The sequence below is a fragment of the Homarus americanus genome, unplaced genomic scaffold, assembly GCF_018991925.1.
Source record: "Homarus americanus isolate GMGI-L3 unplaced genomic scaffold, GMGI_Hamer_2.0 scaffold32583, whole genome shotgun sequence".
Lineage (NCBI taxonomy): Eukaryota > Metazoa > Arthropoda > Malacostraca > Decapoda > Nephropidae > Homarus > Homarus americanus.
Window position 1 is genome coordinate 19,291,552 of NW_024713129.1, and position 25,798 is coordinate 19,317,349.

Sequence of the window (25,798 nt, forward strand, 5' to 3'; positions counted from 1 at the left end):
AAGGTCAAATCAAAATATATATCGAATTCATTTTAACCTATTTATTGAAATTGACGTCAGAAGGCTGCAGGTACCTCTAACTCTTCACACTAAATATAATTCAGGTTCAAAGAGAACTAATAAAGTATGTAACTTGGAGAGTCCGGTGATGTTATCTCTTAAGACTCCCGCCCACCACCGCTGAGAATCCCAGCGTCATTAATAAGATACCGCCACACTCAAAACAGATGGCAGTGTTACATCAAAACGTGAAGCCTAAACTGATATTTGTGACTGGTTTTATCACTTAATAAAACGAAAAGTGAACAGATCAGAGGGTACAGTCCCCTTCACTAGTGTTTTTACAGGGGCTCGTCATATAAACATTCCGCGAATCATTTTCTTTGAAATAATTACTTTAATTTTATTCCTTAGTATGTTTACTACTGCGAGTTTCCTTCTGTCGAATGTAAACAAACACAGGGCTGCCACACTGCACAAAACCTGACGAGCCCCTGTAAACGCACTAGTGAAGGGGATTGTACATAATTTCCGCATATACGTGTGGAGACAATTATAAAAAGACAAAAAATAAACATTACAATTACAATAATCAGAATCATATATTTGTTAACTAGGAGAAAGTAAACAAGAGAGAGTCCCGCCGTGACAATGTGACCTACAATAGTACAATATACAAAGGCTTGTCCAGGACACAGCGGAATTTACTAATCAACTCAGAGCGTCTATCGCACGGGTCTGGCATCACTTACGACACACAGGATGAGAGAGGAGTTACTAGAACTGTCGTATCATCCCCTATGGTCAAGATATTTGTTAGCCAATTAGAGTTCTATGACACGACGGTGGAGATATGGTTATACAATTACAATAGTACTTACTGACAATCACCACATATTGCAAATGTACCTGAAGTAATTATAACACAAAGTCAAAATTACAATAAAATACTAATACTACTAATAATAATAACAAGAATAATAATATACGCATAAACCTACGTCAACATTTCAACAAGTCGTAAAGTTTAAGTTACGACTCCCACCCTGCTAACTAATGTCACTCTGAATACCCCCAAGATAATCCCCCAGCTCATAATAAGGAGTTACACTATCCCTCAGCCAAGGTACAAAAGTCAATTCTCGGGGGCAATTTATGGAGGATGAGGAGACCCACCTATTTCAGGGGGAAGGTGGAGGTGAGCTTGGCCAAACAACACTGCGAGACTTGGCTCCTTTCAACATATGTTTCCACCTAAAAACATAATAATCAGCTACTTAAGGGCACCTGCCAAACAATCCCAGTGGCTTAGAATCCCTTTGCCGCGCATGTGCAAAAAAGGAAATGCAGGTAGGGAACAAGAAGAAGGTGGAGGGCGGGATGAAGGAGGGAAAGAAAGGGGGGGTGCTAAGAATAATAATGGATAGTGAGATGCGGTGTATATCTGGGAGTGTTCTTGGAAGACAAGGTATGTGTATGTTAATATCAGAGCACCCAGGAAGTTCTTTTACACAAGTCACGAGGTATGAGACTGTGGTCCCCCCCCCTTCCGTTGGCACCTTACGTAAGACTAAATTCTTTCCTTGAATCTCACAACAGCGGGACTAATCACAAGGGTTTTCTTCTCTTCCACCTTTTTTAAACACTTCCTTCACTTCTGTTCAGGAAAATTAGCTAAATAGAAGAGTAGAAATCATGGTGAAAATTTATGTAAGAAAATAATTCAGTCGCATATATATGAAACTTTTCAATTCGGTTTTCTTATGTCCTCCATTAATATACTGTACGTTTGATCTTCAGCTTTGACCTCAGTCCTTCAGGTGTGACCTTGGAAGCGGACCAAGAAGTTTACGGATGCCCACCCAGGCACACGACACACCCAGTGCTAAAAAAATCAAGCATCAATTTGCATTCTCAAAGGTTCGTACAAAGGATGTCTCTCACGACAACATATGTAATAAAACATTCAGAAGGTCGAATTAAGGTGACAAAAATGAAGGTACAGAATCGCTTGAAAGATAATATATATTAATACTGTATATAACATGCCAGGTGTTAAATGAACACATCTAGTTCAGGTTCTTAGTACACACACTAAAATCTGTGTACTGTACCGGTAGTTATTTTTGTGCTGACGTTTACAACAACCTTAAGCGTTATCATATGTCCAGTAACGAGAAATATTCATCGTAAGAACCTTTGAGGATCTGAACTCAAAAACGACAAAACCACAGTGAGTTAACAACAAGAGTCTGGCGGGGCCCCGGGGTCGATAGGACGCACCAACGTGACCCACATTCCATCATGGACAATCTTGATTACGCTGAGCCGGAAAAACCCATTTTCAAAGCAAAAAAGAAGGCGACACAATGCCCTTTTTTACACATACAATCTTCACTATCAAAGGCAGTGCCGTGACTTGAATCTCTTTAATCCACTGGGAAAGGGCAGGCCTAAACCTTTTAAGGAAACACTGGCTTCGATTTAGCCCTCCGGGGAAAAACATATGAAGTGTATAACACTAACTTCAAGTTGACCCTCGAGGATTAAAGACTGGCCTAAAACTCTATGAAAAACCTGGTTTAGACCCACCCCTTAGGCCCTAAAGACAGGCCTAAAACCATTGAGAAAAAGAAGACAAAACAATATAACACTGGCTTAAGTCTCCCCTCCGAAAACACAAGCTTTATACTGAAGGAAACAAGACTAATCTACCTTAAAGGGATTAAACACAGGTATAAAACTAATAAGAAAACTCCTTACTTAACCCTACCCCCCCTAAGGAATAAAAATAAGCCTAAAATATTAAGAACAACCACTAGCCGAGGATATCCCTTTGATACTAAAAACTGGCTCAGGGAAAAACCAGAGACCTAAAGCTCATTAAGAAAACACTGGCTTAGGTTTAGTCTCGGAGAAAAAATATATGCCTACAACTTTAAACCTCCCATCCCTGTGTCGTCGGCCTTGCATTTTAAGACTTCCCTCCACAGGTGGATTAAATGATTAACAAAATTACAATAAATAAATAAATAAATTAATTAATAAATAATAAAGATAACTAAACTTTGTGTGGACGTGAGCACTGATGACTGAGTCCGAAACGAGAGAGAGAGAGAGAGAGAGAGAGAGAGAGAGAGAGAGAGAGAGAGAGAGAGAGTTAATCATGCTCTTATCCACATTCCTATCATTACCAATAATTACGACTAGGTAAACTCAGTCAGTACAGTTAAAGCGGAATAACGAACCGCCAGCCACCAAAAAAAAACAAAAAATAAATAAAACACGAAGCCAATAATATCAATATCAATCAAACTAATTGATACGTGGTGACATGACTAACGGGGGGACGAGGAGGAGAAACAGGACGATGAACCAGATATAAATTTAACTCTTGACGTAGCTGAGAGAACGATGTCATAATACGTAAATAAATGGGGGAGGGGGGGGGGGTATGGTAAGCAGGTATTGTGGCTAGATTCAGCGGAGGTGTAATATATAACTCGAGTAGGAATTAAGTGTACTGTACTTTAGGTCAAAGCACTTCTATATCATGGTACTTCGGGAAGGCCAGTAAATGGGGTAAAACTAAAGTAAATAATTAGGTATGTGTGTGGACGAGGGCATGAATGAAGGTAAGTTGTCTCCACGGGTAAACGGAATGAGGCAAGCAAGTAATCAAGGTCAGCAGGTAAAGTAAGTAAGTAATTAAGTAGGTAAGGAATTACTGGTAACTCGACTGTGGCTCTGAGGAGAGGGTAAGTAATGTAAGACTGAAAAGTAATTAAGTAAAATAAGAAGTCTATGAAAGGTAAATAGGTAAAGTAGGTTAAGTAAGGTACAGTAAGATAAGAGACAAGGTAGGTAAGGTACAGTAAGGTAGACACAAGGTAGGTAAGGTACAGTAAGGTAGACACAAGGTAGGTAAGGTACAGTAAGGTAGACACAAGGTAGGTAAGGTACAGTAAGGTAGACACAAGGTAGGTAAGGTACAGTAAGGTAGACACAAGGTAGGTAAGGTACAGTAAGGTAAGAGACAAGGTAGGTAAGGTACAGTAAGGTAGACAGGCACAGCAGTACACAGCAGAACAGTAAGAGAGGTAAGGTACAGTAAGGTAAGGTAAGGTACAGTAAGGTAAGAGACAAGGTAGGTAAGGTACAGTAAGGTAGACACAAGGTAGGTAAGGTACAGTACGGTAGACACAAGGTAGGTAAGGTACAGTACGGTAGACACAAGGTAGGTAAGGTACAGTAAGGTAGACACAAGGTAGGTAAGGTACAGTAAGGTAGACACAAGGTAGGTAAGGTACAGTAAGGTAGACACAAGGTAGGTAAGGTACAGTAAGGTAGACACAAGGTAGGTAAGGTACAGTAAGGTAAGAGACAAGGTAGGCAGGTGAGGTGGAAACCAAGCAAGTAGATACGTGTAGGAGGGTGACACATGAAGCCACCAGAGTGATGCTTCTGCAGTCCTCACCCACCCAGCTTAAGCCGAGCCACCACGCACACACTCACTTGTCAGGGTTCCTCATCACCCAGCCGTCCTCCTTCACTACCCATATTGCCTACCACCACCACACCACTCAAGAGGTCATTACTGTTACCACCTCCCTATTATGTAAACTATTATTTTTACCGTCTCTTGTCACAGCCCTCCACCACACTTTAATACTTCCACACCACCATTATCACCCCAACCTTCCTTAACCCCCCCCCCCACATCACCACCACTAGTTCAGTACCACCAACACCACAACCCTAATCACCACTACCACCACACACATTAATACTATTACTACCACGCCACCATCACCCTGCTAACCATCTACCCCGCACCCGTCTCTATCACAAACAAATCACTCCTACCAACTCCCCCGTTGGTACTAATGACGTAAACCCCAAACCTGAATAGGGAGACACCAAAGGGAAGTAAAATATCCCTCTCTTTACTCCATAGAAACCAACTTAAACCTTGACACACAAATTGAAAATCTGAGAAAAACTCATCAATTCAACCCCCCTCATCTGTTCAAAGTCTTTACAAAATGTTTCTTCAGGTCACCATCTCCAGCCTCGTACGTCACACAGGGAAGCTAAACAACACCAAAGAGGTAGGAAACGCATGACAAACGTGGACCACACACTGAGGCAGCGTCTTGGTGTAAACTGTCTGTGTGTAAACTTTCATTCAATGTCATGTGTACACTCCTATACAACTTCATCTGTATGTATACCTCCTTTCACCACAATATGTACACTTCTCAACTAACTGCCTTGTTTAACCTTACTAGCCTGTGTGTACTACTCCACCCACTTCCTCGTACACACCGCTAGACTAACACACGCACACCTTGATACAACAACCGTAGCATTTAAAAACCACAACTTGTTACCCTGCAATCACACACACACACACACACACACACACACACACACACACACACACTCCTAACATCAACCACAATTTCACACAATAACCACCACACTCCAGAAAGCTATACTTCAACAACACTAAAAATAAGAAAATAAAAAAGGGGAGGAAGAAACCATGAAATTTAAGAGAAGAAACAAAGAAGTGAGCCCCCGTAGCTTAGCCTCACAGACCCCAAAGTTTTCGCCCTTCTAAAAATTTTAAAAAGTTAGGTTTCTCGTGCCCTTCCAAGACGACCATGCCCTGGGGAACTTAAAAAAGCGAGATGGAGGTTTAAGTATACGGTATATATGTGTAAAAAATATAAATTCGCAAAGAAAAAAGGCCATTAAATAGGTTTCTTTAATATAACCTGTTAATATATTCATAAAAAGGCCTAAGAAAAAAATTGGTTAATCTAAAAAATCCATATATATTCTGTAAAAAAAGTCCGCTTCAATTAAATTTTTAATAATTATCCAACGAGACTGAACTACAGTTTATAAAGTGTTTTTTATTGGAACAGTAGTTAGTTTGGTTAAGTGATGAAAGTGGTTGGACTTACAGCTGTTCATCATATATACAGGTACCGGTATATATTCCTATCCATCTACTTCAATCGTATAAAAAATTTTTTTAACTTATTTCATCACAATAAAATGTATCCTACAGGTAATCCACCCAAGCGGGAGAAACAGACGGGCGGAATGGAAGGGGAGCAAAACAGCGCTCCTCCCCACCCCAACAACTCTACAGTATGTTACCCTACGACCATGACTGTTGTAGGCTATGTACTACTTAAGGAGTGCAGGTAGTGGGACGAGGATGTACCGAGGTTGTTAAATGTTACAACGTATAACTAGGCCTCCATAACTAAGGTCTTTCAGCCCGTATTCTGGGTAAGTAAATACACAAGTCGTCAACAATTAAAAATTTAAGATTATGCCCCTAACGAGTGTCTGGTCAGTTGACAAAGTAAACCGAGCTCAAAACTGCCACGGAAAACTATTGAAAGAAAAACCTATCACAGAAAACTGGCGGTGGATCAATGACTCAAGAAACTGGGAAAGAACAAAGACTGCTGGTGGATGTATGACTGTGAAAAGAAACTAGAACAGAGATTGATGGCAGATCCTAAACTATTACGAGACACTAGAACAGAGATTATACACTGCAGCTGAATGTGTTTGCCGTCTTAAAAAAAAAAAGTCTTGCGCCTAACCTAACATGGCCGGCCGGCCAGTCAGTCAGTCAGCCAGCCAGCCAGCCAGTCAGTCAGTCAAGTCGCACTCCAAGTCGGGCAAAGCTTTCTCCGGTAGGGCAAGAGGAAGCCTTAAGAATTGTAGAGGTGTGTGTGTGTGTGTGTGTATTTTGGGAGCGCCAGCGGCTGGGAGTTAAGTTTGTGTGCCAGACGACAAAACAAACACCTAGTACGGTTGGGCTGGTTGATCCTCACGCTAACTGCAACGTGTTCTTCTAGCCAAGTCATCTAACACACAACATCTGAATACGAAAATACAGTCAATCTCTCCAAGCAGTTCACACTAACTAATCCAGGTCACCTCTATTCTATTAACACCTTGGTGCCAAAGGAGTCTATTTCAAGTTAACAGATCAAATATTACTGTACAAAAATAATAATAGGGTTTTGTGAGAATAAGGAAGCTATACAAATGTTGAGGAAGAGATGGAGGTCATGAGAAGATAATCATGTTGAGTGGTTATGGTGCTGTACAAAACCACAACTATTGTTCTTAGTGGTGTGAAAAAAGCCATACTACTGAGGTTTAAGGCTGGGGGTATCGACAAATAAACAAAAAACACCATCCACCCCTCCACACAATTATACTGTATATAAAACACACTAACACCTACAGTATACCCACAAGCAAGCACGCACGCACACAAAGTGGTCCATTATGTGATTTCTATTATTCCTATCCATTTATGGCAGGGATTAAAACACCTCCAACTTAGTAAGCAACTCGCTCGACAACACCAACAGAGACGAGGGGATGAAAATGCAGCCCTGGGCGAGAGCCACCGCAACAGTTGTAATAATAATCGTAAACGCGGCACCACCACCACTCATGAAACCCTACTGGTGCCTGGCCTACTGTACTTCTACAATTAGCTGAAGAGTAGACAGACAGACAGACAGACAGGTAGGTAGAGATTCCCCACTGCAAGCACAGCAAGACCAAAAGTCGCAGAAAAAAAAGCCTTGAAAATTCAATCACACATTCTTAGGAAATTCAGAAAATTTCATAAAGCTATGCTAAATACGTTGTGCGTAATCCTAACAAACTTGATTGGGGGGGAAAAACAAACAGACGGACAGACGAGCAAGTTAAAATAATTTTTTGTCTACCATTGTTATTTACAAGACTGGAGATACAATATCGTCTAATCTGTGCAGTTCAGTCGAGACGAGAATTATGAAACTGAGGATGCTGTCCCTGTTTATCGGCACGCAGGACACGGCAGGAAATGAGGTCCTCGAGGGTCACAAACTTGAACAATCAAATGCCACAAACAGGAACAACATAATAGAGTAAAATTAAGAGATAAAATACCGGTAAAAAAAATAACATGGCAAGTGCTGTAAAACCTCACCACATGCTGTCATTACACACACACACACACACACACTTGTAATAATTATCATTCTTCTAAGGTGACTGTACAAGAGTAAAAATAGTGCAAAGGGGTGACAAGAAAGGGGGGTGGGGTACGGAGTGGGGGGGAAGCATGACGTGGAGATGGGGGGGAATAAAGAGGGTGGGGGAGGGGGGGCGAAGTATACGGTATGAGGAGGGGAGGAAGATGGGGACGAAGTATGGAATAGAGAGGAAGGAGGGGGAGGAGGGTCGTTGAAGAGTGCTGAGGAGGGAGGGGTAGAAGTAAGTGAGAAGGAAAAACACTGAGGACTGTAGAGGTGAGAGAAGGAAAAGGCTGAGGACTGTAGAGGTGAGAGAAGGAAAAGGCTGAGGACTGTAGAGATGAGAGAAAGACGAGGAATGGAGTAGCACGACAGAGAGACAGAGGAGGGGGGGGGGCTAGGGGAAAGTAAGAGGAGAGAGGGGCAAGAGAAAAATGGGAGGGTCACGGACTTACGGGTGAAGGTTAAGGGAAGGTAGAATGGTAAGGGAAGGGGGCATGGAGAAGGTGGGGATGGAAGGTGTAGGGAAGAACAGGTGGAAGGGTAAGGTGAAGGGGTTAAGGATAGGGAAAGGGTGAAGGGTAGGGAAAGGTAGGGGAAGGGTGGGGAAGGTTGAAGGGTAGAGGTAAAGGGAAAGGAGAAGGGTAGTGGGAAGGGTGATGTTAGGGCCAAGGGTGAAGGGTAGGGGCCAAGGGTAGGGCTAAGGCGTAAAGGATAAGGAAGGAAGGGTAAGGGCGAAGGTAAAGGGGAAGGTGAAGGTAAGAGGAAGGGTAGGGTGAAGGGTAAGAGTGAAGGTGGAGGGTGAAGGTAAGAGGAAGGGTAAGAGTGGAAGGGTAAGAGGAAGGGTAAGAGTGAAGGGTAGGGGTGAAGGTAGGGTGAAGGGTAAGGGTGAAGGGTAGGGGTGAAGGGTAAGAGAGTGAAGGGTAGGTGAAGGGTAAGGGTGAAGGGTGGAGGGTGAAGGGCATGAGTGAAGGTAAGGGGTGAAGGGGCAGAGTGAAGGGTAGAGGAAGGTAAGGGGTGAAGGGTGAAGGGTGGAAGGGGCAAGGGTGAAGGGTAGGGTGAAGGGTAGAGTGAAGGGTAGGGTGAAGGGTGGTAGGGTGAAGGGCAAGGGCGAAGGTAAAGGTAGTGGGAAGGGTAAAGGGGGAAGGGTGAAGGGTAGGGGTGAAGGGTAAGAGTGAAGGGTAAGGGTGAAGGGTATGAGTGAAGGGTATGAGTGAAGGGTAAGGGTGAAGGGTAAGGGTGAAGGGTAAGGGTGAAGGGTAAGGGTGAAGGGTAAGAGTGAAGGGTAAGGGTGAAGGGTAAGGGTGAAGGGTAAGAGTGAAGGGTAAGAGTGAAGGGTAAGAGTGAAGGGTAAGAGTGAAGGGTAAGAGTGAAGGGTAAGAGTGAAGGGTGATGAGAAGGGGGGTATTACTGTTGGCACTGTCAACTACCATCAACACGAGTAACCTTGAACACCCGCCATGCACCACCAGCTTCCTAAAACCAGCCTTAACTTTATTAGTCTCTACCTGGAACTATACGTCACCACAATCACCACTACTACCACCACCATCATCACTACTACTACAACCTACATCACCACTACAAGCCATAACCATACCTATTCCACCAACCTCCAACACTACCCGGTCCCTCTACCATCACCACCACTCAATATTAATAACTATCACCAACAACACCAACACCTCCAAACTCCACCACTAAATTGTCTAGCACCAAACAACACCTCCCGTCTGCCGCCACGATCGATACATTTTTCAAGTAAAGGTTTCATCATCAATCTATCATCAGGCTGGTGTAATTGCCTCGCCTTGCCTTGCCTTGCCTTCCACGACACGCCTACTACGAAGACGACTACAGTGGCAGCGGTCGTCCCACCCCCCCCTCCCCCCCTCCACTACCGTCAGCAGCTCCCAACAACACGCAGGGAGGGGAGGGGGGAGGGAGGGGGGTAGGAAAAACCTGTGCCACAACATTTAGACGTCTTGGTAACTAATGAGAGGTGAGGGGAGTGGGGACGGGAATGGAAGAGAGGGAGGAGGGGAGGTGGAAGAGAGATGGAGGACGGAGGAAGGGGTGATGGAGGAAGAGAGGAGGGAAGGGTGGTGGAGGAAAGATGGAGAAAGGAGGGAAGGGTGGTGGAGGAAGGGAGGGAAGGGTGGTGGAGGAAGGGGAGGGAGGGGGTGGTGGAGAAAGGAGGGAAGGGTGGTGGAGGAAGGGAGGGAAGGGTGGTGGAGGAAGGGAGGGAGGGGAGGGAGAGAGGGGTGGTGGGAGGAAGAGAGAGGGGTGGGGAGGAAGAGAGAGGGGTGGTGGAGGAAGAGAGGGGTGGTGGAGGAAGAAAGAGAGAGGGGTGGAGGAAGGGGAGGGTGGGAGGAAGGGGAGGGGTGGTGGAGAAAGGGGGAGGGAGGAGAGGAAGGAAGGAAGGAGGGAGGAGGAGAGAGGAAGGAGGAGGGAGGAAGGAGCGAGGGAGAAGGAGCGGAGGGGGAGGAAGGAGGGGAGGGGAGGAAGGGGAGGGAGGGGAGGGGAAGGAGGGGAAGGATGGGAAGAAGGAGGAGGAGGGGAAGGAGGAGGGGAAGGAAGGAGGAAGGAGGAAGGGAAGGAGGGAAGGAAGGGAAGGAGGAGGGGAGGGTAAGGAGGAGGGGAAGGAAGGAGGAGGGGGAGGGGAGGGGGAGGAAGGAAGGAGGGGAGGGAGGGGAGGAAGGAAGGAGGGAGGGAGGGAGGGGAGGAAGGGAGGGAGGTGGGGAGGGGAGGGGAGGAAGGGAGGGAGGGTGGGGAGGAAGGAGGGGGGGGGGGGGTGGGGTGGGGAGGAAGGGGAGGGGGGGGTGGGTGGGGAGGAGGGTGGGGAGGAGGAGGGAGGAGGGAGGGGAGGAAGGGAGGTGGGAGAAGCATAGGTAATTGGATGGGGTGAGGGAGAAAGGGGAGGAAATTGGTAGAGAAAGGAGGGGGAGGGGAGGACAGGAGGGGTTAATATTAGGCCTATACAGTATAAACACCCCCACTTCCCTTCCCCCAACCTTACCTGGAGATTGGAGTGTTATACCCGGATAGCGGGTATACCCCCTATTCAGATATATAACCCCCAATCCGATATAACAAAATACCCGGGTATTTTCCAATCACCTCAAGATATAACCGGGTATTTGAGTATACAGTAACCCTAATCGCACATCACCAGGTATACAAGCAAAGCTCTATCAGATATAATCAGAATTCTGGTATACCCCAATTAGTTATAACTATTAGTACAGGTATTTCCTATTCAGGTGTAATCAAAAGTCAACAAAGACAACTTCAGGTACGATACACCCCGATCACTTATAGATAATGAGATATTGCGGTGTACCCTAAGCCAGACACTCACCACAGACAGTGTTCGGGCACACAGCTAACCACATACAAGGTATACGGAGGGTAACATGATAATTTAACCAGGATTAAAGAGTACGTTCAACACAGTGCAGGTCAACTTCATCACCCCCCCCCCAGCAGGTGGACACAGAGAGAACCTTGAGCCAAGCTTCAACAAAATCGCTTCAGAAATTAATCTCCTCAAGTGTCAACAACATCGGCCAAGAAACGAGAACGACGCTCAATCTGCAGGAACTCACGCCACTTTGTTATGGTGAACACACACGCCGCGGGGAACACACACGCCGCGGTGAACACACACGCCGCGGTGAACACACACGCCGCGATGAACACACACGCCGCAATGAACACACATGCCGTGAACACACACACGCGCCGTGGTGAACACACACACACACACGCGCCGTGGTGAACACACACACGCCGCGATGAACACACACACGCCGAGGTGAACACACATGCAGTGGTGAACACACACACCGCGGTGTACACACACACACGCCGCGGTGAACACACACACATGCCGGGGAACACACACATGCCGTGGTGAACACACACATGCCGTGGCGAACACACACACACGTCGTGGTGAACACACACACACATGTCGTGGTGAACACACACACACATGCCGTGGAGAACACACACGTCGCGGTGAACACACACGTCACGGTGAACACACACACACACATACACACACATGCCATAGTGAACACACACATGCCGTGGTGAACACACACACAATGCCGTGGTGAACACTAGTTTTTGTTTTGTTCTGGAGGTATGCCGTGGTCACACCTGGTACTCAAAGCGGCACCCACCACCAGCACTATACCCAAGATTGACGTGAGCAATAAGCATCGGGTCGTCCTATTACCATAACAAAGGCGGGTGTGGCAAACAGTTGAGTCAAATAGAAACGGTGACACGTTGTACACCCCACAGTATACTGTATATAGGGCAAGCGGGTGATAGTTAAGGCGAGTGGCTAGCAACAAAAGGCCTATATGGATGGCGGAGGTGTGGGCATGTGGGTGGCAGTAAGAGCGAGCAAGTGGGTGAATGACAGTTTAAGCAACTGATTCCATGCAGTGAGCCTCGATCTATTTTCAACCCACTAACAAAAACAAATTAACTTTACTCTTTTTCACCAACTTTCAATTATTTCACTCAACTTTTCTTTACTGTGAACAAACCTACGAATTCCATTAAAACAATAATAGTCTAATGATAATACAACCACAATAATAATAGTAATAAAAAATAGTAACGAAAGGTAAAAACAAGTTTAACCTAACAATAAAATAAAACCAATAAAATGGTACATTACAGGAATATAAACATTTTCATAGAGAAAAAATAAATTCTACCTTTTACAAATAATCTAAGTATCCTCCTCTACCTAAAAACAAACTCACCCCAGCACCAAGGTCCCTCTCCCCACTGTCAAACCCGTGGTAACTCTTAGACGCTCGGCAAAGAATATCTCTAAGTCTTCATTGCACCGCTAATTAGACGGTGCAATTACCTACCAGGGTAGTGCCAGGCAACCGCAGGAAAAAAATAACAGGATGCATACATATAGCGAGCCAGAATAGGAAAGGTAAATTAAGGTCTTGTAGCTGGGAATACCTGGAGTGTGTGTTCACTGTAATGGCTTAAGTGTAATGAGTGGTGGGGGTTCTGAACGTGACATCATGCTGGGAATGTTGGATAAGGTATGGTGGTGGTGCTGGTGACAATGTAGATGGTGTTTATAGTGGTGATGACGATAGTGGAGTAGGTGATGACGATGGTGGTGGTGGTAGTGGCGGTGGGAGGGGTTATGATGACGTTGATAAAACATATAATGAAATTCTCATTTCTAACTAATACAGTTTGAGAAAATTGGTAAAGGAGGTGATGATACCGATGGTGTACGTAGACAGCTGAAGATAACATAAGCATCTACGGTAACTACCATACCAAGATATTCCCATAAACCACTGACGATGGCATGACGTACGGGATCTCCATCGTAGTTCACGGTAACAGTTTGCATTATGAGCTCAACATTAATATAAATAAAAGGTAGGTGAATGAAGAATTCAATCACATATTAAAAGGTCATTATCAAAAGGCATGCTGCAGTGTCTGCGAAAGAGCAGGTGTAAGGGCTCATTAGGTTACAACACAACATTGTCATGTCCCCGAGTTGTTATATTTCACAGCTGCGACATCATCATCATTGTCACATTCACAGAGGCGTGACCGTAGGAGTGACTCCTGACCACCGGACACCAGCAGGGCAAGACCTCCCTGGAGTATACGGAGGCCAACCTGTAACGTGGCAGACGTCCCTCTTGTGGGAAAACGGACACCACCCCCTTTCCTCCGGCGATTGAATGATCACAAGACATCCTATGAGTACATGGACGCCACTCTAACCCACAACATCGAGGACATCACCCTCTTCCCTCTGGGGAATGAGCATCTACCTCCAGCACTAGACTCTAGCTTGATGTGATTACGTATATTGCACGATCCAAGGACCTTCCCTGGCCGGGTTCTATAGAGGTTCAAAGGAGTTGGAGAGTCTGGTATTGATGGCCCTTTGGTATCTAAATTGATTCTCGCCACCTGAGGGAACTATGTGATCAAAGGTGCGGGCTTTCATCACCCCGCATTACCTGTCAGTGTAGCAGCGGGGACACACATGCAGCCATACACTTATGAGAGGTACCGGGTATAATGGACATTTATCAAAGGTGGAAGCTTTCATCATCTTCCATTACCGACCTGTCAAAATAGTCATACACGTATCGAACTTGTTTTGCATATTGTATAGCGACGTAGTAAATTACAGCCTAATGAAAACAAACAGGGGTGGCCATGACCTGTCACTGGGTGCTCTAGCTCCATAGCGCTCGTAAAAATATCTGACATTCAAGGTGAGGCTAAGAAACTGACTCAGACCATCACCATCTAAAAGATAATGACCAGAATTTGTCTATAAAGCGTGTACGCCAGTGACCGGTTCCAACACATTTATGGTAATACACAAAACTGCCAAATGACTTATTATAAAGCATATATTAGTAAAGGTACAATATCAAACTTAAACCATGTAATCATTATAACTTTTACATCTCGTCTGTGAACAAAACCACGGCGCCTAAACTCTCTCTACCCTAGGTTGAAGGCTAGGGCACAAAAACCCGACCAATAAGGCCAATCATCAATATCTCAAATCGTGACAAAAATATGAGGGGTGGGGCTGGGGGAATGGTGGCAGCGGCTGTGAAAGGCTTGCAGCATCCATCGTCTTCCAGCAAACAAGATTTCCCAACTCATTAACCGGGTCACTGAACCGTTCAAACAAATAACCGCAAGAGTTCGAACATCGGCGCCCACGCCCCAAGGGGACGAACACTATGGAAGTTGTAACATCCTGCGTTTAAACGATTAGGTATCGCAACAATCACAGGAAACACTCTTTATACGTCTCCCAGTAATTGCGTGTCAGGTAAAGTTTTCGTGTCAATCACTACTAAGAGGTCACAAGCTAAACCCGACGTGCGTGCCATGCCTCGTGCCCCATGGTTCCCAGTGTGCTATGTCAAGGTTCTCAGTGTACTATTACCCAAGGTTCTCCGTGTACCATTACCCAAGGTTCTCAGTGTACTATTACCCAAGGTTCTCAGTGTACTATTACCCAAGGTTCTCAGTGTACCATTACCCAAGGTTCTCAGTGTACCATTACCCAAGGTTCTCAGTGTACTATTACCCAAGGTTCTCAGTGTACCATTACCCAAGGTTCTCAGTGTACCATTACCCAAGGTTCTCAGTGTACTATTACCCAAGGTTCTCAGTGTACCATTACCCAAGGTTCTCCGTGTACCATTACCCAAGGTTCTCAGTGTGTGCACCGTACCCAAAGGTTCTCAGTGTTACCACGTATTTACCCAAAGTTTCTCAGTGTACGCCATTACCCAAGGTTCTCCGTGTACCATTACCCAAGGTTCTTCGTACCATTACCCAAGGTTCTCAGTGTACTATTACCCAGGACTTAGGTGTGTTTGCAAAAGGTTCTCCATTTACAAGGTTCTCGTGTACTTTAATACCCAAAGGTTCTCAGTGTACTGTATTACCCAAAGGTTCTCCGTGTACCATTACCAAGGTTCTCAGTGTACTATTACCCAAGGTTCTCAGTGTACTATTACCCAAGGTTCTCCGTGTACTATTACCCAAGGTTCTCCGTGTACTATTACCCAAGGTTCTCCGTGTACTATTACCCAAGGTTCTCCGTGTACTATTACCCAAGGTTCTCAGTGTACTATTACCCAAGGTTCTCAGTGTACTATTACCCAAGGTTCTCAGTGTACCATTACCCAAGGTTCTCAGTGTACTATTACCCAAGGTTCTCAGTGTACCATTACCCAAGGTTCTCCGTGTACCATTACCCAAGGTTCTCAGTGTACTATTACCCAAGGTTCTCAGTGTACTATTACCCAAGGTTCTCAGTGTACTATTACCCAAGGTTCTCAGTGTACCATTACCCAAGGTTCTCCGTGTACTATTACCCAAGGTTCTCAGTGTACCATTACCCAAGGTTCTCAGTGTACTATTACCCAAGGTTCTCCGTGTACTATTACCCAAGGTTCTCCGTGTACACCATTGCAAGGTTCTCCGTGTACCATTACCCAAGGTTCTCAGTGTACTATTACCCAAGGTTCTCAGTGTACTATTACCCAAGGTTCTCAGTGTACTATTACCCAAGGTTCTCAGTGTACTATTACCCAAGGTTCTCAGTGTACTATTACCCAAGGTTCTCAGTGTACTATTACCCAAGGTTCTCAGTGTACTATTACCCAAGGTTCTCAGTGTACTATTACCCAAGGTTCTCAGTGTACTATTACCCAAGGTTCTCAGTGTACTATTACCCAAGGTTCTCAGTGTGCTATTACCCAAGGTTCTCAGTGTGCTATTACCCCTGCCCTTATACACACCAGATTCTGACAGTTTAAGCAGATACAATATGTTATTACACTGTATGTACGATACCTAATGAGGAATACAGCACGGGTGGTAGGTTTCTGATCAGTCTGTGCTCCACGCTTCACCAACATTCCCGGACAGAATATTTTATCTCCAAGACATTAACCCAGGATATTTCTCACCCAGGACGAGTGTATTAATTAATCCCCTCAGCTAAGAGTATCAAAAGATGACCAAACTCTCCTCAAGGTAAAACGCATCTTACCTCCCCCCACCACCCACAAAAAAATAAAAGGCAACATTATAGATCCTCACTCCATAACTTTTGACCTAATTCTCCAAAAGCGACCCGAATCAGCCTAAAGGTGTCATTCACAATCATCCCTTTTGACCTAATCTATGTGGAGTGACAAATTTACACACAGAGGGAAGGTCAACGACAGCATTATCTAGGAGCCTCCTGTACTGACACCATATAAACGCTAAGTAATCATTGTCAGCCTTGGTCTCGTGATATAAATTTCATCCTGGACCCTCCAAGCTAAGAGAACCACTCTTTCCAAGGTTGCCGACGAGGTTATCTTCCATCTTACTTAGAAGTCGAGTACAATACAGTACTGAACATTACTTTCCAATACCAAACATGCCAGGTATCTGTCAGTCTGGGGTTGATGAGAAGATAATTCATTATATATATATATATATATATATATATATAGACAAAATTACATAAAATGTGTACAATCTACTATCTGGCTGTTCTAAGTCTAATATTACCCATGATAACACTTGCACTGTCAAAAAAAATTTAAATTTGGCAAGCTATAAGAAATAATTACGGTATCCAAATATTTTACTCTTAAACAGAATACAGATGTTAAAGGACAAAATTATATTTGATTTGAACAACTAGTTTGTAAAGAAATATAAGATTAGGTTCACTACGAGAATATATTATAACAAACTGTATTAAGAGAAAAAAATCAGTCCCGCATCCATGGAGACAGTCACCGGGACCAGTACCTATTATCGACATCCTCTCCTTACATTAACAAGCGGGAAACTGACGCCCAATCAGTCATTTTGAAAGACTATGTTCCGGTTTCTCAACTATGGCGGAGGTGAGTCTTGGTTGGTGGCAGTGACCTCGGTTCCGTATACATTTGAAAGTTCCCGCCGCCGCCGTCACCATTACACCACCACCGCAGATAAGGGGATGAGATGGGCATATGTTCAATACTACTTACCAATGGTTGGGCAACGTCGTCTCGATCTTTTTTCTTCACGGATGTATAAAATTTCCACACTAATGACGACAGACAAAACGAACCTAAACCACATACAGTATATAAAGTAATTGTAAGATCGTTAGGTTTGGTTGGTTTTATCTGAACTCAATGTTGCTCCATTATACTGCATCTTTGCCCTGTTTTCTTTCTTTCCTTTGATTGGGTTAATTAAATTGGTCCCTGAAGTCCATGTTAACGGAGTTGAATATAAAAGAAAACATTAAGATAGTTACTTCGGGCTCGATTTGCTAAGATGTTCTTTTGTCTGCGGTTTCAAACACTGACAAATTGAAGTCATCAATTTCTACGATTTGTTTTGCTTACAGTCTTAAGGAGTTAACCAACTTCTTGAAGATTCTTTTTTCATAAATGTATACACCCAACACATCGTGAGCAACCTCGATTTGCTGTGGCGTAGTTTCCAGTAGGTATCGGTAATGAAACATTCTTCGTATCATCATTGGGTATGACTTTGCTTGGGAGATTGGTATCCCCGCATCCCCTGAGCAACGCTCTTGTGCATTATGCAGAAGACCCGACAGCCGCACCCTTATCCACTACCTCCTAAGAGAGGTGTATAAATGGAAGTCAGGGCTAAACAAAGAGAACATAACAAAGGTACTATCCAACCAGGAGCAAACTCGTAACAATGGTTTTAAATTCGACAAATTTAGATTTAGGTGCGAAATTGGTAAACATTGGTTTGGAAATAGAGTAGTAGACGAGTGGAACAAGTTACCAAACATCACCATACTCGAATACGCTGGATAGATTCAAACATAAGTTGGATGGATATATGAGCGATAGGGGTTGGGCGTAAATGGGACTGCCCAATATGGGCCAATAGGCCCGCTGCAGTTTCCTCCATTCTTATGTTCCCACACACAACGCTTCCGAGGCGCCTGCTGGACCACCATTCCACGACCCCCTGACGGAGACACGATATTATGTAAATAACATTGATTATGTGTTAAAGGAATATCCTTCCTTCCTTCCTTAGGCTTTAGTAAGCCCCTTTATAATATTTATACTGTATATACTTGTCACACTTGCCAGATGATTCTGGTGTTATTGTACAGGGGTACCTAGTGACAGCACTAGGATCCCGCTTCCTCTATCAAGGAATAAACAATTGAAATTGAATTGAACTGATTCTTTAAATCGATTTTAATCTAACGGTTTCATTAAATCTATTCCTAATCTTCTTACAGAGCTAAACACTTACTGAATAACGGCGTATCACCGAGATGCTTCTACCTTATACCATTTTAAATAAGTACTGTATTTAAAATGGCTGGACATCTACGACAGCTACTTGTTACAACCCAAGATTACCTTCTTGTATCAGCCTACTCGAACACTTGGTGGCTTAGCTCTCATACTTCTCGTCTAGTTCTATTTCCATCTACTTACGCTGGTCCTTTTATTAATATCGAACTCAAGATACACCTTTTCACACGTTCTTCAAATCGAATTCCATTTTGAGCTGAATGTTTTTATGAAATTAGTCAAATTGGTTTTCTAAATCAATTTATATGTTCATCATTTACTTTCGAGTACTTAAACCATACTGCTTTTCGAAATCTATCCATTACGCTCCAAATTTGAATGAACATCAAGCCTGCGATTCTGAAGAAAAGCAGACTACAGACAAAAACTCTTACTTACTTTCAATAAATACACAACTAAAATATACAAAGTCAATGTCTTCTGTAGCTCCTTCGTGGTAATACTTACCCATGAGACAGAGAACATCTTCAAATTTGTTGAATCAATATTCAATTAAAATAATTAATTAATTGTCAAACAATTAAAGAGGGTACTCTGTTGATGACTTGGGGTGAACTGTTGCAATACTGAATATACTGTAAACAACAACCTCACCCTGTCATATCTGTTTTCAGTCTCAAAAATAAACAACTAAAATGGTTTAGCAATTAAAGAAAAAGCCCTCGGTGGTCTCCTCGGAGTTGATTCTTGCAATAGACACCACACCCAAACTTAACAGGATTTAAATCGAAGTCAATTTACAACCGAATCAGTTTCGCAAGCAAGTCCTCTGCAGTTTTCTTCGTGTGATATCTGGCTGTACCATGAACAAAGTCACAATTAATTCTTGAATTCAATTCCAAATAAGAATAAACAGCCAAAATAGACGAGCAACACTACAAAGTCTAATGTGGTTCTCTCCAGGTGAAATCTGGCCATATAAGGCAGACAACACCTGCTGGCGGCAGTAGGTGTGGCCGACACCCTGGTGGTGAGCGGCAGGTGGGAGGAGCACACCCCTCACCCCTGACCCTTCACCACCGCTGTCCACCATTACTACCAACCAATTTCTAAACTTAATAGATACCAGGTACAGCTCGTGTGTTGAAAGGATTTGCCAACGCGTAGATGTGTATTTAACTCCATAATGTACCACCTGTTTGAGGAACTTTTTTATTTAGGGAAAAGCAGTGTACATCATAATACTTCTGTAAATGTAATGTAATCTCACACCCACCCACAGTAGTGCCTAAAACATGTTCAGTATCGAACAAAGCGAAATACACATCCTGGCCCTAAGATGGAAACACTATCTTTACAACAGTGCTTATTAAACCAAACACCAGTGCTTGTTATAATTAAACACCAATGTATATCGGCCACATCTGACAAGTATTCAAAGGACCAACCTTCTTCCTACTCCATAACACCATCCTAAACTACCACTTATTTGAAAACCTATCTGGCACAACATGAATAAATCGAACATCCTTCCTACTTTAATTCACCATCAAATATCCTACTTGGGATCTTTTCCATAAGTACACAGTGTCTATGCCAACATTCCCAGGGGCTCATAGCCTTAATTTCCCTCGTAATTGGAAGTGTACTCATACCAAATTTATTCGTCCATAGCGGCAATTTCTCGACTAAAACCCGGGTACAGTAATTTGGGCATTGCCCATTCATTACACCATTCATCCAAGCTGTACCCAAAAACGTCAATGAAAAGGAATTTACATCATAGCAGTATGCTCGTATCTTCACCTTCCATGATAGATGTTTCTAATTCATGTGAAGATATTATCAGTGGAATTAACTTCAAGTCAAGCTTTAAATTGTTCACCTACTGCAATTATTCTAATGGTCAAAACCACTAGAGAAATTAAAAAAAAAAAAAAAACGTAGACCTGCCCGGATGCATCCACTGACTGATCATGAGGCACATGTGGTTTATAGTACTATGGCCAATATCTTTCTCCTGCTTGACTTTGCTGCCTGTTAATCTGGGCGGGTAAACAATCTGAGATCTCTGTCTGGAACAGTCCATGACAGGTATGGAAGAGGTGACCCAACAGTATATGAACAGGACGTGCCACCACAAAGGGAAGAAAAACAGCTTATAAACGATGTTCCAAATGACCAATGGAAAGAACATGTTGCTAACACATAACGAAAATAAAGCCTTGTAGCTGTCAGTCATGGGACAGAAACAGCACAATTGAAATTGCCATACGAGGGAAAAATTAATCAGGATGTAATTTTCAGGCTTAACATCACTACAAAGAAGAAATTAATTTCCTACTTGCATACTGTACTTCAAAAAAACAAACACTACAAAACAAAAATCTGTGGTTGACATAGTAATTACACAATACAATAAAGATCAAGGCCACAGTCATGTTTCTCACACTGGCCACGACGAGTGTTCATCAGCTGAGAAACTTTCACGAATGTAGACCGCCCACTGAAACCCAACCTGACACTCATTCATAAATCGGCTTGACACATTCGACTCACGTTACACTCCGTTACTCTGTCAACTCAAATACATGTACACTCGCTCAACTCACACAGTGACTTGTTCAACTCACATACACTCTCCACTTGTTTAACTCTAATGTATACTGTCTCAATTACCGGTACATTCAAACTGCTACTTACATTCAGTTTTATAAATTCAACTCATTCTTACACTCGACACATTCAGCCAATTGTACACTCGGCTTGACATTAAACTACTCCTACACATCGGCTTGACACATTCAACCAATTCGTACAATCAGTTTGACATTTATGTAACATATTCTTGCACTCAGCTTGACACATTGAACTTGGTTCTTATACTTGGCTTGTCATTAACTCCTCCTTACACTTGGCTTGACACATACCGGTACAAGTACAACCCATTCATACACTCGACTTGACATTCAACTCATTCTTACACTCGGTTTGACACATATGAGCTAGAGATACAGTAAATACTCACTACAGCAAATGTTACAAGACTTTATTCAAACATCCATGAATAAAGGGCATTGAAGGGATGGCGTAATATGGAGGAATTCGTAAATTTCGATCAATGTAATTTTGTCTTTCAAATGCATTATAGTGCGACGTGAGAGGATTCTTTTATTCTCTTTGAGTTATTTTTTTAACAGTTGACCACCATCTAAGGAAAGCAAAAAAAAAGAAGCAAATTTTTTAAATATTTTCTAAATCATATTTGCTTACGTACTGCTAGGTGGAGCAGTTTTCATTATTACTGTACCTGTATTCCTCTGTATCAAATGAGCCAACAAATGTGCGTGAGCATTTGAAAAGGAATGAAATGGTGCACGAGAATATTCACTAACCTCCAATACCAGGGATATATTGCACACAATCGACAATTTCCACAAATGTCATGATCACCACCGGAAAGCCATGTTGACACGCAGAATGATCCTGGTACAGTAATTTATTTTGTTCTTTATTGATCAAGCCCATCAGTTATACAGCGAGGGACTGCACGGGTACGTCACAAGAGTGAAAGTGATTTAACATCTTTTGATATACAGTACTCTTAGTGCTGATAAAAGACAGGTACTGATAGCCTACCAGAACGGCACATCCAACTACAGTACTGTATATCGAACATGATGACAAAGCCGGGGTCTATTGTTTTTTCATATTACCTACAGTATTATGACTTACCAATTATATACGGGGTAAACTTAAAAGTATTTTGTATTTCTGTTCTTTTCAATCCTAAGTGTGGATAGAACCAAATTTGATAACCATTTTCAGCCTTTTTGGGTTGGGTGTTGAAACAAACCGTGTACAGTATATTAGATCTTAACTGACCAAGTTTTATAACCTAATGGAGTCCGAGTATCATTATTCCCTAAACTTTTCCTCTCATACAAAGCATATTATTATACATCTGAATAGAGGATAACTTTTTATATATGTCGAAAGAACAAAAATTTAATATAAGTAAAAATGAAAACCAGGAAGTGTAAACAGTACATGTATAATTATATAGGGGTATATACGGGTATATATTTCTGGAGGAGTTTAGTTGAGGGTCTTGATTGATTTTTTTACTAATTTCCTGATAGGCAAACAGATCATCCCACAACACATTCACGACTGAAACCCATGTCAACACCCCTCACATACACACACACACCTGAAAGCCAGATAGTTCTCCCTCTAACCTAAACATGTTGAGTATCTCTTGAAAAATTAATACAGTAGTCAAAAAAAGACAAGTTACTGTAATTGGTGTAAATTTACAATAAAAAAAAGACTCATGAAACACAAAAGACATGACACACATACCGGTACAATATATTTGAGTGCCCGGATTACGAAACTGCATAATTATAATCTAGTTAATGAAATAAATGCACCAATATAAAAACCTATGTACTGAAATTTATATACCCAAACATGTATCCTGAAGTGTACACATTAGTCTTATGCAGTTATATGTTAATGCATGTTACAGTACATTGCTTACATACGTGCAGTACTTGAAATACAGAAGTTATGTATTATGAAACAACACTTAACTCAGAGATACTCGTGTAACATTATTTTTCTCACATACCGTACACTTAGTAAACACAATAGATGATGTCAACTTCTTGTACAAGTGAAACACACACACAAACTAACGTATGCGTCACCAGCCTAGTCGTCTTCTCTCAACTCCACCTAACAACATCAGCTAGAGAAGGTACAGAAAAGGGCCTGCAGAATCATGCTCGGCGCAGAATACTCCGGCTACACCAACACACTCTCCACCCTGGAAATGCCATCCCTCAGTGACCTCCACCACCAAGCACTGGAAAAGTTTGGCAGTGGACTTCTGCACCACCCTCGTCATCGCCACCTCCTGCAGCCCCCCACCCAACTCGCACAGTCCGCCACTACAACAAAATTCAGCCCATAAGAGCCCGCACCGATAGATATAAGAACAGCACCATCCCATCTATTGTTAAAATAATAAACAACTCTTGATTTATGTACTGTACAGCCCTGTAAATGTATTCAATTCACATTATGTATATCATTATGTCTAAATCAAATGTAAGTCTGTATATTTTCAGCCACTGGCTGCAACTCTATTAATAAACCGTTTATTATTATTATTATTATTATTATTATTATTATTATTATTATTGCACACACACACACATATACAGTAATCGTTAACACAGATATATGAAAAGTATGAGTAAACATACCAGTTCACATATTTCAAACCAAAATGTAAAAAACACAAATGTACCAAAATTACCTAAAAAAAAGGTCTACCCAATTAGACACTGACCCTACAGTCAATTATCACCATGCACTTACAGTACATAAAACAATACCTAATGCATATATTCTGCCACTTCAGCAATTAAAACAATCACACGTCAAAGACACAGTCATTCCCGGTTAAGTTGTCAAAACCTAAAAAAATAATGTGGGTTTCAAACCAGATCTTGAACAATAATAATCACAGGATAGCTGTCACTAAGAGCCGGCAAATACTGTATATTGACATGAAGAAAAACAGCTAAAAAAATAAATTTCGATTTAATCTTAATACATAATATGAATCAATGTGATTTACTACATAAGCATCAAGATCTCCTAAAATTGCCCTAATACTGAGCCTGGATCATTAATGGCAGGCGACCTATATCCCCCATGGGTGTAGTCAAGCTACCATGCAACGAGTGGTTGAGAACTACAGAATGACCACCACGCCCACCTGCGTCAACTATCCACTTCTATCCCTCATCTTTAACTACCCCCGCCAGCCTAACCACCCAAAAAATTATCCCAAAGGAATTCCGAAACGCCGTCAACGTGAAGTCGTTCGGGTTAATTTACTATTATCAATTGTTACTACTTTAACCTCAGTAAGAACTACTGATATGATATACGATTTACTAGGTTATATTTTTTTTATATCCGCAAAACTGCTACGGGTGTGACGGTCACCCACAACTGTGTAGATTCTCTAACGACATCATTAGTATCTATTTTCGCGCCGTTGCGGCTGACAGATCAACAGCTGGAGCTAGCAGACGAATTTTCGATAGGAATGCCAAGCAGACGACAAAGTCTCTAACACTTGTTATGTTCTCCATTTTGCATGAATGCATACATATACGTATATAATTCATCGTGCTGTAATAAGTGCGTCATCCTGGGGCACTGTTCCCGGCTGCATCACTCGCCCAATCGAAATACAACATGTTAAGTATGCGAGCTGACGTTTTGCCGCCATTGGTAGTCAGAAGCCCAATTCTTGTCTATCCATACAGAATGCTATTTGTACTTACTTTTGATGACCCTATCCGTCGTAGACACCTTGCTGGTGTTGTTGGCGTTAGTACTCATTTTTACACTAATAAATAATCCTCTTAGTCACCCACATACAGAGATGGCTTGGATTCAAGCCGATCGTCACTACACTGAACTGAACTTGCACCAAAATGGCGAAAACAGCTCTATCTCTGAGGGGGAGGTGCGCATGCGCCGAGCGGGCCAATCAATGCAGGTATCTAGTCACGTGACGCACACAGGCTCTGCCCATGCGCGCTAAAATCAAATAGTAACCAATCTTTAAAAGGCATAGGTGTTGCACTAGTTTGTATAGGATGCTGCATATGTATTAGTGTTGAAATAAAAATATCTATATTTCACTTCCCTTCAGTCCCTGGTGTGAAATGCCGAGTTCTCGATATCCTACTTACCTTAATAGATGACGTACTGTATTACTGTCTTTAATGTATTTAATATAATAAATTCCACTCATGTTAAAATTTCATA

At 42.6% G+C, this 25,798-nt stretch overlaps 1 protein-coding gene across 5 annotated transcripts in view; it reads right to left on the minus strand.

Annotated features, from left to right (window-relative positions):
- Positions 1–25,481, minus strand: part of LOC121868893 (serine/threonine-protein phosphatase 2B catalytic subunit 2-like) — a 303,013-nt gene extending 277,532 nt beyond the window's left edge. For 4 of the 5 annotated variants that reach the window (XM_042369915.1, XM_042369897.1, XM_042369907.1 and 1 more), the window contains exon 1: positions 25,309–25,481. In XM_042369915.1, the coding sequence (XP_042225849.1) occupies positions 25,309–25,366 (58 nt within the window). In that variant the 5' untranslated portion in view covers positions 25,367–25,481. The remainder of the gene's footprint in view (positions 1–25,308) is intronic. The other variant, XM_042369932.1, reaches the window with a different exon arrangement.
- Positions 25,482–25,798: the final 317 nt, after the last annotated feature.